The sequence below is a fragment of the Anabrus simplex genome, chromosome 5, assembly GCF_040414725.1.
Source record: "Anabrus simplex isolate iqAnaSimp1 chromosome 5, ASM4041472v1, whole genome shotgun sequence".
Taxonomy (NCBI): domain Eukaryota; kingdom Metazoa; phylum Arthropoda; class Insecta; order Orthoptera; family Tettigoniidae; genus Anabrus; species Anabrus simplex.
The window spans coordinates 446,958,774-446,974,164 of record NC_090269.1 but is presented as its reverse complement, the minus strand read 5'-3'; the positions used below and the strand labels follow the sequence as shown (position 1 = coordinate 446,974,164).

Sequence of the window (15,391 nt, the reverse complement as noted above, 5' to 3'; positions counted from 1 at the left end):
CGCTAATAAAATGTTGTGTAACTCGCGATAAACACACACTCCAGTCGTGAAGGAAGAACTCAAGACTGGGGATAATAAATCAGGTCACAGTTCTAAAATGTCATCAGAGAGGTCTGTTCAGTGTCATAATCTCTAGAAATTCGTTCTACAGCAATATTATTACATCTAAGGGACGATTAGGCGATGAGCTAAAGCCTTAGCGCGGAGCTATTAGACCTTAGATCGTTCGGACTCAGCTGCGTTCTTTATGTTGCAACTCATGGATGACACATTAGTATTGGGAGAACATAGTTGAAAAAATTCGCATCAGAGGGAAGACTCATCCAGAATACGCTGCTGAAAAGGAAATAACCTCTGCAGGCAGGCAACTGAGAAAAAATATAATTTGAATCGGCGGATATATCCACGTTCCCCACCGAGCAAACGACTTGTAGCCGCGGATCTCGGCGCATCGCCACCGAATGGGTTAAAATGATCTTCACCCTCAGGAATGTGATGGTCATTAATAAAGAGCTCTCTGCATGGGATATCAGTGAGTGGAATGTTTAGTAGCCATTCCTCTGTGTGAGATTTGTAGTGGGGTTGACTGTTGAATTATTGGTCACATGGTTTCAATTTGTCATTGTAGATCGAGCCCAGAGGAGAGCTACGCAGAATGTCCTCTCCCGGATGGCGGACGGCATCTGAAGAGACACAAAGAGGATCGTCCCTTCAACTGCGATCATTGCGGAATGCTGTTCAGTAGCGAAAGCAGCCTGTCACAGCACATCATGATCCACAAGGAAAGGGTGCTCCATAAGTGCGAAATTTGTCAGAAATGCTTTGCAGATAGGAGCAGCTTGACAGTTCACATGGGGTCGCACGAAGATGACAAGAGATTTCAGTGCGCAGTGTGCTTAAAACGGTTTAGAATTTCGTCGCAGTTGACCTTGCATATGCGGGTTCATACAGGAGAGAAGCCGTACTTCTGTAATATCTGCGGCAAATCCTTCAGCCAGGATTCGAATCTAGCCAAGCACATGCTGTCACATACCGGAATGAAACCACACAGCTGTAACATTTGTGGCACCTGTTTCGGTTTTAAGAGCGGGTTAAACAGACATATGCGGACGCATACAGGCGACAAGGTGCACTCGTGCAGTGTGTGTGGTAAGTTCTTTGGCAACAAAGGCGATGTAACCAGGCATATGCGGAGGCATACAGGCGAAAAGCCATTCTGCTGCGTAACGTGCTGGAAGACCTTCAGTGAGAAAGGCGATTTCCGGAAACATTTGCAAACTCATACAGAGGAGAAGCCCCACTTTTGCAATATATGTGGGAAGAACTTTAGGACTAAGAACGAACTAAGGAAACACACTGGGACCCATACCGGCGTGAAGCCGTTAACCTGCAATAATTGTGGGAAAACATACAGCGACAGGGCCGCTCTTATCATACACCTTCGGACGCATACAGGGGAAAAGCCGCACGTATGCTGTACGTGTGGTAAAGGCTTTACCATAAAAGGCGATGTAACCAGACACATGCGGACTCATACAGGCGAGAAGCCGATCAAATAAAATATTTGTGGGAAATCTTACCGCCACAAGGCCTCTCTCATCATACACATGCGGTCGCAAAGAGGAGAGAGGCCGTTTTTCAGCAACATATGTGGCAAGGGCTTTAGCCGGAAACTCAACTCAACTAAACACTCTCGGTAACATACAGGTTAGGATCCATTCTGCCTACACCCAGACACGAACGCTGTTGATACACTTTCGGAAGCAAATGTGCTCGAAGGCAAAAAGTGCTCAGTAATACTATAAAATATCCAGTATTGTAACTTAAAGACCCATGATGACTCACACTCGCGAGAAGCCTCACTTCTGTATGTTTCTTCGCAAACCATTCGATCGCAGCACCATGCTCTCCGTAATAATCATCATAATGATTTTAAAAAATAATAATCTAACTAAACCTCTGGCTGCAGTATTGATCAAATAAAGACTGTGATTGTTTGTAAGATTCAAGCATCTGAAAACTTCGCAATTAATAATAACTTCAAATATCCAACCTACCCTAATGTTGAATACTCTGCTCACATACTCCGTAAAATAGAAAATAAGAAACATAAAAGTAGTCTTCATTTCAGTGAGGAGTCAAGAACTTGGCCACTTATTTCACTTGGAGAAAGCTCCAAGTACACAAGCTGATGAGGTATTTGATGAGTTTTAAGTGGCTTGTATCAAAACTGGACCTAACACTTAAATATATTGTTTTTAAACTATGTTTTCATTTAACATTTATAGTTGTTTTAGGTGAATTTTAAGTTGTATTCCATTCCGTTTCACCTAATAGTAATTACATTTAAGAATTACCGAGTATAATTTTTCGCTTGAGATATTTATTATCCCACGGTATGGACATCAGAGGGTCAACTTTCTAAGAGGTAGAAATTTTATCTACGACGCTACTTTAGGCCTGCGGTGGTCGCTCTTATTTTTATGTTAAAATGTTCACATTTACATCATCGGTGCATTGATTAGGAATAAGGACAATTTATGGATGTTGTACGATCTTTATGTTGCATTCAAGAGTTATTAACATATTATAACTGATGCGTAATTTACATGATTATATCCATGTTCTTATTGTTTGCTTTGTTTTGCAGTGCACTAAAACAGTCTTTTCCATTTTCTATTTTAATTTTGTGGCGTTTGTCTGTTAGAACTAGCTTCAGTGCGGAGAATAGTCTCTCCACAGCTACGGATGTGACAGGAGAGTACTTGAATTTGGGAGCGAGTGTACGTGTTAAACATTCTGGTAGAGCCTTATTACCCGAGAATTCCTGGAAAGCCTTTCAGTTCACAATTCACGTCCATAAAGATGCAATCCACGTTTTTCTAGCTTCTTGACTGATTCCGGTATGATTTCGTAGTGTATCCTTGTAGATGCATGTTACCTTTCAACTGTTCACGCATTAATTACTTAATTTTTTAATGTTGATTGTAGAACAGGTTAAAATATGTAAAATAAATGTCGAAAACACGCACAATAAGTACGAAATTTGAAATGAACGCACTAGTCTGATATATATATATATATATATATATGTATATATACACATGCATTATTAAACTCAATAATTGTTCGAATATTGCCTTGAAACGCACTTCCTTGTCGATTTTGGAGCTCTACATATCGGCATTTGCAGAGAAATCCGATGTCTGCTCATCGTTATGTGAGGCGAATGGAGAAGGGTGGGTTACTTAGGAAAATAGTAGACTCGGTCATGGAGATTAATGATTTCAAGAGGAGAGGTATAGAACTAAATGAGGCGACAGAGGTTGCAGACTGAACGCTGAAAGGCATAAGGGGTATGTATCGTAATTTTCCTCCGTGCGAGTACTCGCACATTGCACTAATTCATTCAATAAACACGTAAACCGCTCTCATTTGTTGCTGCTTGGAAAACCTTGGAGAAGTGAAGGATGTGGTCTCGGTGATATCACAGGTGTAGCTCGTTACGAGAGCACTTAGCACGAGACTGCAATTATGGCAGCCCCTGCCTTTCTTCCACGAAGGCGTCCGGCATACATCGTCACCGTGTACTTTACAATTGAACATTGAAAGTAGTATTACCTACCTGAAAGTCTGGAGGAATCAAATACGGTATAATGATCATAATATACGGTATACGCTCCGACTCTTGGATCATGCACATTATGTACAGTCTGGACCGATCAAATACTGTACTGCACCTGTCCCGGGCTTATTAGGGCATCATTTAAATAACTCAGTTTCACAAGGAATTATATGGATGGAATTCCCTATATGAGAAACTTCGGAAATCACTTCCCGGGCCTCGAAGTGCCATCCTTCCTACTTTCACTTAATCAACGACTAAGCTCATGAGCATTACGGGTCAATGGTCTGTTCGCAAAAGAAAAATAGGAATCTCAACCTCAAGATCATATCAATCTAAATAAAATCATCAGTGACCCTACAGAAAACGAAAATAATTTCCCTTTTCACTCTGTCAGTGTAAATGATGTAAAGCGTATTTTGAATTCATTTAAGTCACAAGCGAAAGGAGCAGATTACATCCCAGTTGGCTTTATAAAAACATTATTGGCGCGGTCCTACCAATTATTACCCACATTGTAAACCACTGCCTCACCACAGGGACGTTTCCAACTGCATGGAAGAATGCTCTAGTAACCCCAATATTAAAGCATACCGGTACCACAGCAAATGCGCCATCTGATTACCGTCCCATCTCGATTCTTCCCCTCTCTCAAAAGTTCTTGAAAGAGTTGTACACGAGCAGCTAGTAGAATTCTTAACCAGTAATTCTCTTTTTGACCCATTGCAATCTGGCTTCAGAAAGGGACACAGTACTGCGACTGCTCTTCTTCGGGTAACAGATGACATAAGACTTGCAATGGACAAACGGCAGGTGACGATACTGACACTCCTTGACTTTAGTAGTGCGTTCGACACGGTAAATATAGACATACTATTATCCAAGCTACGCTCTCTGCATATCGGCCCGATAGCCCTTAATTTTTTAAGTCGTACCTTATAAATCGTCGCCAGTGCGTAGTCGTAAACAATCAAAGATCCCAATGGGCTGTAAAAATATCCGGTGTCCCTCAAGGGTCTGTTCTAGGGCCCTTACTGTTCGTCTTGCATATTAATGACATATCTTCCACACTTCAGTATTGCAACTACCACTTATATGCTGATTATATGCAGATATACAAACACACCACTACAAACAATTTACATGAAACAGATCAGCATATTAATTCGGATATTGAAAGGCTTAACGCCTATGCTAAAAACAACCACATACTCCTAAATCCTCGTAAAACACAAAGTATTATCATAGGAAACTCTAAATTATTACATGTAATAAGCAATATCAATCCTCCTCCAAACATAATCAATGACATTGCTGTACCGTACCTTAAAAATGTAACTAATCTTGGAATCTCCATCAATGAGAATCTGACCTGGAATGAACACGTAACAGATGTATGTAGAAAGGTTCATGCAGCTCTATATCCCCTGAAACGTCACAATAATTCTTTTCCTCAAAAACTTAAATTAAAATTAATCCAAGCAATACTATTCCCAATTTTAGACTACTGTGATAGGGTACTAGTCAATCTGAATGCTGAACAAGCTTTGAGACTTCAGCGAGCACAAAACTCACGCATACGATATGCCTTCCAACTGCGACATGACGCTCATGTTACACCATATTTCAAAACATTGGAATGGCTACGCATTAATGAACGAAGGAATTTTCACCTAATGACACTTGTTTATCAAGTGCTCTCGACGAACACTCCTACTTACCTCTCTTCTAATTTTCGTTTCCTTTCCTCATTCCATGAAATTAGTACCCGTTCTGGTTCCTTACTTGAAATTCCACTAAGTCGAACGAATTCCTACAACACATTCCTTTTTAGTTACCGCATCGAGACTCTGGAATACACTCCCAATGGACATTCGGCACCTTACTTCCTCTCATAAATTCAAATCTGCCTGCAGAAAGTTTTTCCTGGTAATATTGAGTTGTGTGAGTAATTGTGTGTATGCTGTGTGAATGGGTTTTCTTCATTTATTATTATTATTATTATTAATATTATTATTATTATTATTATTATTATTATTAATAATATTGTCACATTAATTGCTGTACTGATATGTAGGCCTAACTTAGCGATAGTCTTAGAATTATCTGTGTGTAGTATTATTTCTTTTTAGAACTTCTATGTCTTACTTTTATGTTTACATTTTTAAATTCTGCTCATAGTGGTTAAGTGTAAGAGAGGGCCGTGAGCCCTAACTTCGTCACAAATGTAAGTCAGGAATAAATAAATAAATAAATAAATTATTTAAACATATAGAAAGTAGGGTTTTCTCTAATGTGAGCGGAATACTCTAATACTAGTAAATGAGAAGATTTTTTCCCCAGTTTTTGAACAAAGAATTTAATAAACTGATAGAAGCACAAGATCAAATCGTACGAGATAATGCCATGTTATTACATACATAAAAATCACTTATACGCAGAATGCCTGAATGTCCTTGCCAGTTCATCTTGTCTTTTTGGCTATCATTTTCCATGCCTTAAATCGCCATATTAACACGCACTTCTAATTTAAACTATGCACAAATCACAAGTTTTATCCTGTCACCTGACAATGAGACCCGATGGTGTCTGTTCAACGAATGCATAGACAAAATATGCAAATGACATTTCTCGTGAGGCCATATTATTTTATTCGGCCGTCATGATTATGGAGTTTCTTACACATATAATTGCGTACATTTCCCTACCCACGAAATCACATTGCCGCATATCGAACATACGGTCTACTTGACCAAATCAATTACACATTACATTAAACGCATACACGTATTTCTGGGCTTACCTGCCCGTCACCATAAAACATTCATGGATAACACAAATACATGAATACAATATACAAAGAAATAAACAGTCACTAGTAAATACACCAACAAACAATATATCTGAAGTTAAGGCCTAGTCAAGCTATATGGTGTCAGCCCAAATTCATCATCCTGACGCAGGTCGAACCCGCGTTCGCCAGCTTCCGAGGTACAAACATCTGAATCACCTATCACGAGCTAATTTAATATACAAAAATGGGGAGGAATCCATCTTCTACAGACTCATTAAATTCACAACGCTGGTCATAATATATCATTGGCATGGAATTATTGATCCAGTGTGAAATGAACGAGAATACCAGTGCTAATGTTCCGAGAGCTCTAACAGACGGCTTGGCCCGTACCACAGGACCTGACACACCTTCATGTCACGAATCTGTCCCTTTACAGTGAGCTGCGTTCAACCAGCTGGCCCATACGAACAACCTACAATGTTCCTTCTCTCCGTAATTTTCAATTGCTCCCTTCCAGGTTCATAATTATTCAGAGGTGCCAACTCTTATCCCTCATAATTCTGGCCATATTCAGCCTGGTTAAATACGTCGTGATAATCATAATTATTCAAATTCTTTTCCCATTCTGTCATCTCGAACATTTCACAAGTATCATCTCCCCTGCCTTCACACTACTGCATCTCAAATCCACCTTACTCTACTCAACAGGTAGTTAACTAACACCACCTCACTCGCGTATTTATATAATTCATAGGTTGCACTTCGGAATTATAAATCTTCGATTATCAGTATTCTTAAATATTAAGGAAATTATAAAAATGCATGCATTACCATGTGAAGCAAATGCGTAATATATGCTCAAAATATTGTGAAGATCCATACCAGTTAGTGAAATTAGGAATGAATTATAAATTCAGCTGAAGTGCTGGTTCAACCCTTAAAAATATGCTTCTCACGCAACTAATCCCTATAGGATCTTACGTACTAATTCATGCAAATAAGCTCGCGGAAGAAATTATTGATTATCCTTAAATCACAGAAGAAAATCGTAATAAAAATTGAATTAATGAATAACCTTCCCCAGTAACACGCATATAGCGTCCCATACATTCAATATTATTAATTATATAAAAATAAACAAGAATGATATGTACAAATTGTATTTGTTATGCGACCATGCGGATTTCATGCCTAGTACATTAAAATGTACCCATCGATACTGTGTGCGGTCTACTGTCATCTTGAGGGTACACCTGGGCATTTTTGGCCTCCATCACTGCGGCCTCGTAAGTAGGTAGGCCTTGGCTCCTCTTTCTTTGGGTGCTGTCCATGATGTCTCGAACTGTAGTCTCCTGCAGTTGGAATATTTCGATGTTCCCTGAAGAGATGAATGCTGGCACTAAAGGGCGACTCGAGTTGATTCCTATCATGGGTTCGATGATTACTCACAAATATACAGGCAAAAATGGGAATTTTTTTAATGAATACTGTTTATGTGTTTTCAAATAACCTACTGGTGGTTAGACCCACCCATTGACTCAAGTGGACTAACCTGATTAGCGGTAAGTCTGTGTAGTCCCGTTTCGTTACACGGCCTGATTAATGGTTACCGTTACTTAACGTGAGTGTCCATTGAGTATGCAGACGTACTTCTTTTGAGAACAACGTTCTATTAATTTCTTGAGCGTCAATCACTATTCAGCTACCTTAAATTCGGCCACTATTAATCACTTAAATATAATCGGCTGTCTCACTATCTCTGAGCGACCTTATACGTTGCCCGTTCTTTGACAATTATTTTATGAGCCGTCACTGAAGTTACAAACATCTATAGGAATGAAAAATACACCTCTATTAAACACTACTGTACTTGTCTCAATCCACGCGGCCTGTACCGCGCTGGCACCTCTCACACTATTATCCATTTTGCACTGGGTCACAGTTTCACGCCGACACGTAAGTACTACGGTTGCACAAATTACAATGAGTTGATGGAGCTAGGTCTGGGTTTGACTTATAGCAATCTGGCCGGGTGACTACGGAAGTGGTAAACAACGCCCCTAGGCTAATCATGATCTTTCAGCGTCGTCAGGGTAATTAAATTGTAGCTCTTGATTCCTATTTTACACTGATCTATTTTATATAGATCCGATCACTGAATTTCTTGTAATCTCGAAAGCTTCCCTGATTATATTCTGGGGATTCACTCGTTTATCTCCCGCGGTCAGACCCAAACGCACTGCGGCATTACCGCTCCATTTATAAAGTATTGCCTTACATAATCAATTTGCATAAAATACGCCGGTTCAGATGAGTCCTTGCAAATGTTAATGAGTATTATGAGCAGTTAAATACGGTGGGTTCGCACCAATGAAGGTGTGGGTAAATCGCTAAGAATTTATATCTCTTGGGTTAGCATGCCGTGATACTTTCCGACTTCTCATCCACATACTCTTCTGCGCTTGGCGTGCTCTCTCCCTTCTCTCTCGCGCAGTGGGAGCGCAGTTCCAAGGTTCCGCTGTAATGCGCCTTCTCGCTCTAGGTACAAGCAATTAAACCTGCTCTCCTCCAGCTAGCGTACCGCAAGTCGCATCCCGATCTGGGCGGAAATAGCTAATTACGACACTGTATGTCGCAGAATGTCACGGAAAACGGCATATATTGTTAACTAGACCTCATGACATGCCTATGGCGTGGTTATGAACGGTTACAATATCGAAGTAGACAGAAAACGAATTAGATATAATTAATATATTCTGTAACATAATAATGGATCTACCAAAATGTGCAGCAATTAGTGGAGCTAAAAGACTATGTGACGTTATCAGCATCCAAGCAGATTTAACTAGGAAGGTAGTAAAATATTTTTTAGATTAATAATAGCAGATTGTCGGGAAATATTGAATGTAGCATACCACAACCACATGATGATGATTATCGGCTGACGGTAGTGAGAAGTATGTCAGTCAGAATTAGAATGGGAGATGCACAGTAAGGAGAAGAGATTCATCAAGAAAGTAACGGTCAGAGTGAAGGACATTGAGAAGCAGATGATTATGGCAAAATGTGAGACTAAAAGAAAATTATCAGAATTATGTGAAATTATCCATTATCCAAAATATTCAATAAGGAACGAAAGGTTTCCAAATAGAGAACTAGGAATTGAGGTATGGTGGCTAATGTGGATATAAAAAAATAAGGCGCTGGGAGAAAAACATTATGAAAATCATTGTTTACTGTGTGGGGAAATAATGGGAGAGGCTCATGTATTGAGAGTATGACGCACTTAGAACTAAATAGTTTGGAGGTGAATATAAATCAAAAATGGAAAGAGAGTTGCTAAATTGTTAAACAAAGAATGGATCACACCAGGACGAATAGAAAAGTTCTTGTATTTTAAGAAACTAAGAATAAAGTCAACTGTTAGAATCATGGTTGTATTTTTGTTGTCACTATTTATGTGTTAAATTGCATGGGAATCTGCTTACATTACAATGGATGAAATGCATCTCTCAGCTGCTGGAATTCCGTAGCTGTAGGTCAAGAATTCACGGTGTCTATTGTAAGTGAAGGAGAAATCTGTTCGGACTCATAACAAACAAATCCTGGCGCCAATTAATAATAAGGGTCAGATACATGTTGTCCTGTTAATGTCTATAACAAAAATAAATAATTTTATTTTAAAAGTATGATTTATAGATTATGTGTAAATAGTAATTAAAGGTAAGCGTGATGTTTTAAGGTAGTAGTAGATAAATTTAAATGTAATAGGAGGGAGGGAGGGAGGGAGGGAGGGAGGGAGAGTGATCCTTTATTGCAATTCTGATAGATCAACCGATTTTCTTATTATATTCAAAGAATTCAACTCCTTCCCCACTTCTTTTCAATCCTCACCCATTAAGCGGATTTTCTGAAATCATAAATTTGTGTTATTTTCTTTTAAAAGAGATTCCAAATATCAAATTTTATGTCTGTAACATGTTAGGTTTTTATGATGTACTAGCAAATGTACCCGTGCTTCGCTACGGTATTCTACAATGTATACGGATATCGAAGTAAATTACTGTACCTGAAGTGAATAGACATTTCTTAATTGCATGTCTCTTGGCGTTATCCGAGAAAAAGCATAGGGAGCTCCGCAGACGTTGTATCCAATGGGAAGTGCGAGTTGCAGAGTTGTGATGATAACGACAGGTCCACTTGTCTGCCGCAATTCACTATGCGTAAGGTCAGTCACATTTTGATGGGTAAACTTGTTTATAATCGGGGGCACCTATATCTAATGATAAAGAGAATCAGGTAATAGAGTTTAAAAAGAATGCACGAGTAGTATAATAGGCGGGTTCTTGCGCCACCGCCACCGCGGGCTCCCAGAAGCCACCTCCACCGCCACCACAGCCAGAGGCCTCCCAGAGGCCACCACCACCACAGCCAGAGGCCTCCCAGATGCCTCCTCCACCACCACAGCCAGAGGCCTCCCAGATACCTCCTCCACCACCACCACCGCCAGAGGCCACCTAGATGCCTCCTCCACCACCACCACAGCCAGAGGCCTCCCAGAGGTCTCCTCCACCACCCGCGGGAAATTTGAATTTGTAAACAAAGCCACGTGCTTTTTGACAGCTATCATCGACAACAACGCATCGCTAACCTCAGTACTGCCATCTTGACAGGCCTAAACCTCAGTAGTACCAACTTAACCTAACTAGCGCGAGATTTGAATAGGTAAACAAATCCACGTGTTTTTGACAGCCACGTGCATTTTGACAGACAACAACGCATCGCTAACCTCAGTACTGCCATCCTGACGGGCCTAAACCTCAGTAGTACCAACTTAACCTAACCTGCGGGAGATAAACAAATCCACGTGCTTTTTGACAGCTGTCATCCGCCATCTTAAAACCACAGAGCACCGTGCTGCCCTCTTTATCGTAGTAGCCGGAAATTCATCAGCTGTCATCCGCAGTGCTGCCATCTTGGCGGGCCTAAACCATAGTGCTACCAACTTAACCTCACTAGCGTGAGATAAACAAATCCACGTGCTTTTTTGACAGCTGTCATCTGCCATCTTTAAACCACAGAGCACTGTGCTGCCCTCTTTATCGCAGTAGCTGCAAATTCGTCACCTGTCATCCGCAGTGCTGCCATCTTCACGGGCCTAAACCTTAGTGCTACCAACTTAACCTCACTAGCGCGAGATTAGAATCGGTAAACAAATCCACGTGCTTTTTTGACAGCTGTCATCTGCCATCATTAATCTATAGAGCACAGTGGTGCTCTCTTTAGCTACTTACCTTTGAAATGTGGTACGTCACAGCTGTCATCTGCAGTGCTGCCATCTTAACGGGCCTAAACCTTAGTGCTACCAACTTAACCTTACTAGCGCGAGATTTGAATCGGTCAACAAATCTACGTGCTTTCTTGACAGCTGTCATCCACCATCTTTAATCCATAGAGCACAGTGGTGCACTCTTTAGCTACTTACCTTTGAAATGTGGTGGCGGATAATTTGAAAAATGCTTTTTGATAGCAGCCATCTTTAAGCCAGAGAGCACCGTGCTGCCCTCTTTAGCTAGATACCTTTGGTGGCAGGCAATTGCACGTGACAGCAGCCATCTTTAATCAAGAGGGCACCGTGCTGCCCTCTTTGTGGCGGTGGCAAATTCCACGTGCTTTACAAACTCACGTGCTTTTTTCTGACAGCTGTCATCCGCCATCTTTCATCACAAACCTCAGTGCTGCGCTCTTTAGCTAGTTACCTTTGAAATGTGGTGACGGCAATTTGAAAAATTCTATGTGCTCTTGTTTGGAAACAAAGCCACGTGCATTTTGACAGCTGTCATCCACCATCTTTAATCAATAGAGCACTGTGCTGCTATCATGCGGGCAATTTCGTCAGCTGTCATCCGCCATCTTTAACCTACAGAGCACCGTGCTGCCCTCTATGTAGTACCGGGAAATTTGAAAAGTTATGTTAGCTGTCATCCACCATCTTTAATCAAGAGAGCACCGTGCTGCCATCTTTAGCTAGATACCTTTGAAATGTGGTGGCGGCAATTTGGAAAATTGTATGAGCTCTTGTTTAGTAAAGAAAGCCACGTGCTTTTTTTGACAGCTGTCATCCACCATCTTTAATCAATAGAGCACTGTACTGCTATCATGCGGGCAATTTCGTCAGCTGTCATCCGCCATCTTTAATCTACAGAGCACCGTGCTGCTCTCTGTAGTAGCGGGCAATTTGAAAAGTTCTGTTAGCTGTCATCCGCCATCTTTAATCAAGAGAGCACCGTGCTGCCATCTTTAGCTAGATACCTTTGAAATGTGGTGGCGGCAAATTGAAAAATTCCACGTGCTCCTGTTTAGTAAACAAACTCACGCGCTTTTTGTCAGCTGTCATCCGCCATCTTTAATCTATAGAGCTCAGTGCTACACTCTTTAGGTACATACCTTTGAAGTATGGTGGCGGATAAGTTAAAAGGAAAAATTCTACATCAGCCATCTCTCGACGCTAATTGCACAAGATGACTAGAGATGCCCTAAGGATGCTTGCGCAAGATGGCGGACGCAAGATGGCGGCTATACGACGCCTTAAGGGTGCTTGCGTAAGATGGCTGCTGCTCTTATGAAGAAAGCTAGCTTAGAGGCTAACGTGTCGTGCTAGTTCGATTCATTAAATTTGGGGCTTAAATGCATAATGTTAAATATCTCGAAAACGGTGCATCGTAGAGCAAAACGGACAAAATATTTCTACCGAATACTTCGGTTCGCAGTATGGGGAACATGATGTCATAAGAAAAACAGCCTAATGATGAGATCAACGGTTCGGTTCTAACTTAGGCCTTTTGGCATTAGCTCTGTTTCAGCTTGTAATGAAGCAAGTCTTCGTAACATGATCAGGTCTAGCTATGGTAGAGAGTATAACGTACCGTGAGGGTTCGATTCATTACATTTGGGGCTTAAATGCAAAATGTTAAATATCTCGAAAACGGACAATATTTTTCTACCTGATACCTAGGTTTGCAGTATCAGGAACATGATAGCATAAGAAAAACATAGTCTAATGATGAGATCGACTGTTCGATTCCTACTTAGGCCCTTTGGCATTGGCAGCTATCTAATTCTACAAGATGGCTGCTATACATAGCTTCTTATGAGACAGCTTAAGAGCGCTTGCACAAGATGACTGCTGCTCTTATGAGACGCCCTAGGGGTGCTTGCGGGAGGTAGCAGCGACAAGACGATGACTATACACAGCTGCTTATGATACGGCCTAGAGGTGCTTACACAAGATGGTGGCTGCTCTGATGAAGAAAGCTAGCTTTGCATCGTGCAGGTATTTTTACAGCACTAAACCTCATACCTTTGAAATGTGGTGGCGGGTAATTTAAAAATTCGACATGCTTTTTCATAAGCTGTTAAGGCCTCCTCTTATGTCAAGGCATAGCTCTATCGAACAAGTTTAAACCTGCATCGGAATAGCTAGAGTAAGCACGTGCTGCAGTGATGAAGACATTAAGCATGTTTAGACTTGCAAATCACAGAAGAAACGTAACAAGGCTGGAATCGAAAACTGCACTCTATGCCGTTAACTTTATCATGTGATCGGAACATTGATTGAAGTGTTTAGAACACTAAATAAGTAGAACCGAACACTGTACTCGATACAACATGTGTTTAGAACATGTCAGGGGATACCTTTGTTCTAAGAAGATTAGTTTACCGCACATTCCTTGTAGGGCTAATAGGATAAGGGGCTAATGGGCAAAAGGGCTAAAGGAGCAACAACCTCATCGATCGCTATCAGCAAGAACGCTTGTACTTTGTTAAGTGTAGAAAATTAATCTTTATTTGTAAATGGTTTCATGTTCAGAACAAGGAATGGAACCTAGGGGTTACGTCTTACCTAATAAAATCCCCGAGGCGCGATGAGTTACGTTTGTCGAACTAGTGTTTGGAACACTGACCTTTTCAAGATGCTAGCAGAGAGTTTAGCAATGTTCTGTTGTTGGATTATAAATTCCACGCTACAACATGCATAAGGTGGCAGCCTTGAGGTTTACCGCCGTAAAGATGGCGGCAGTGAGGTTAGCGACGCTCTATTGTCCTTCAAAGTGAGGTTAGGGTTCGTCAAGAAGACAGCTGTCAAAAAAGCACGTGGCTATGTTTACGAAACAAGAGCACGTGGTCGTACGTCACGGTCACGTAGTATGCTGCCTCAGCATGCAAAGTTCAATGTCTACATCTACGTAGTAAACATTCTGCTATGTTCACAATTTTTTTACACATAACTATTCTTTATGCTTTAAGTTCATGCACATAGGCTATGCTAAGTTAGCAGCACAAACACATGCGTACTTTGTACATTCTAATGGAATAAGTTTAGTACTGCGTGCATCATGGATACATGATGTGTACACGCATTTAAACATGGCTACACTTAATGCTGCTGCTTTGTTTACAAGATTTTTATACATTGCTATTCTTTATGCTTTAAGTTCGTGCACAAACAAGCGATAGTCGTACGCTCTGGCAGGAGAAGTTTAGTACGATATTCGATACATACATTATCGATAGGTGATGTGTACACGCTTTGGAACATAGCTCTTCTGTGTGCTTTAAGTTCGTGCACATGGGTTAGGGATACACAAAAGCGATTGCTATATGCTCTAGCGGAAGAAGTCTGGTACGATAGTCGATGCATGTAAAATCGAGAGGTTATGCTAAGATAGCAGCACACTTACACGATTTTAGCACAATCTAGTGGAAAAAGTTTGGTATGATAATCGTTTCATGCAAAATCATTAGGTAATGTGTACACGCTTTGAAACAAGGCTATTCTTTGTACTTTAAGTTCATGCGTACAGGTTATGCTAAGATAGCAGCACAATCTAGCGTAAGAAGTTTAGTACGATATTTGATGCATGCAAAATCGATAGGTGACGTGTACGCGCTTTAAAACATGATTATTC

The 15,391-nt window shown here is 40.7% G+C and overlaps 1 protein-coding gene across 1 annotated transcript in view; it reads left to right on the top strand.

The window, feature by feature from the left end:
* The window catches only part of LOC136875091 (zinc finger protein 782), a 251,523-nt gene extending 249,135 nt beyond the window's left edge, over positions 1 to 2,388 (top strand). The window contains exon 7 of the mRNA XM_067148822.2: positions 629 to 2,388. Coding sequence (XP_067004923.2) covers positions 629 to 1,559 — 931 coding nt within the window. The 3' untranslated portion in view covers positions 1,560 to 2,388. The remainder of the gene's footprint in view (positions 1 to 628) is intronic.
* Positions 2,389 to 15,391: the final 13,003 nt, after the last annotated feature.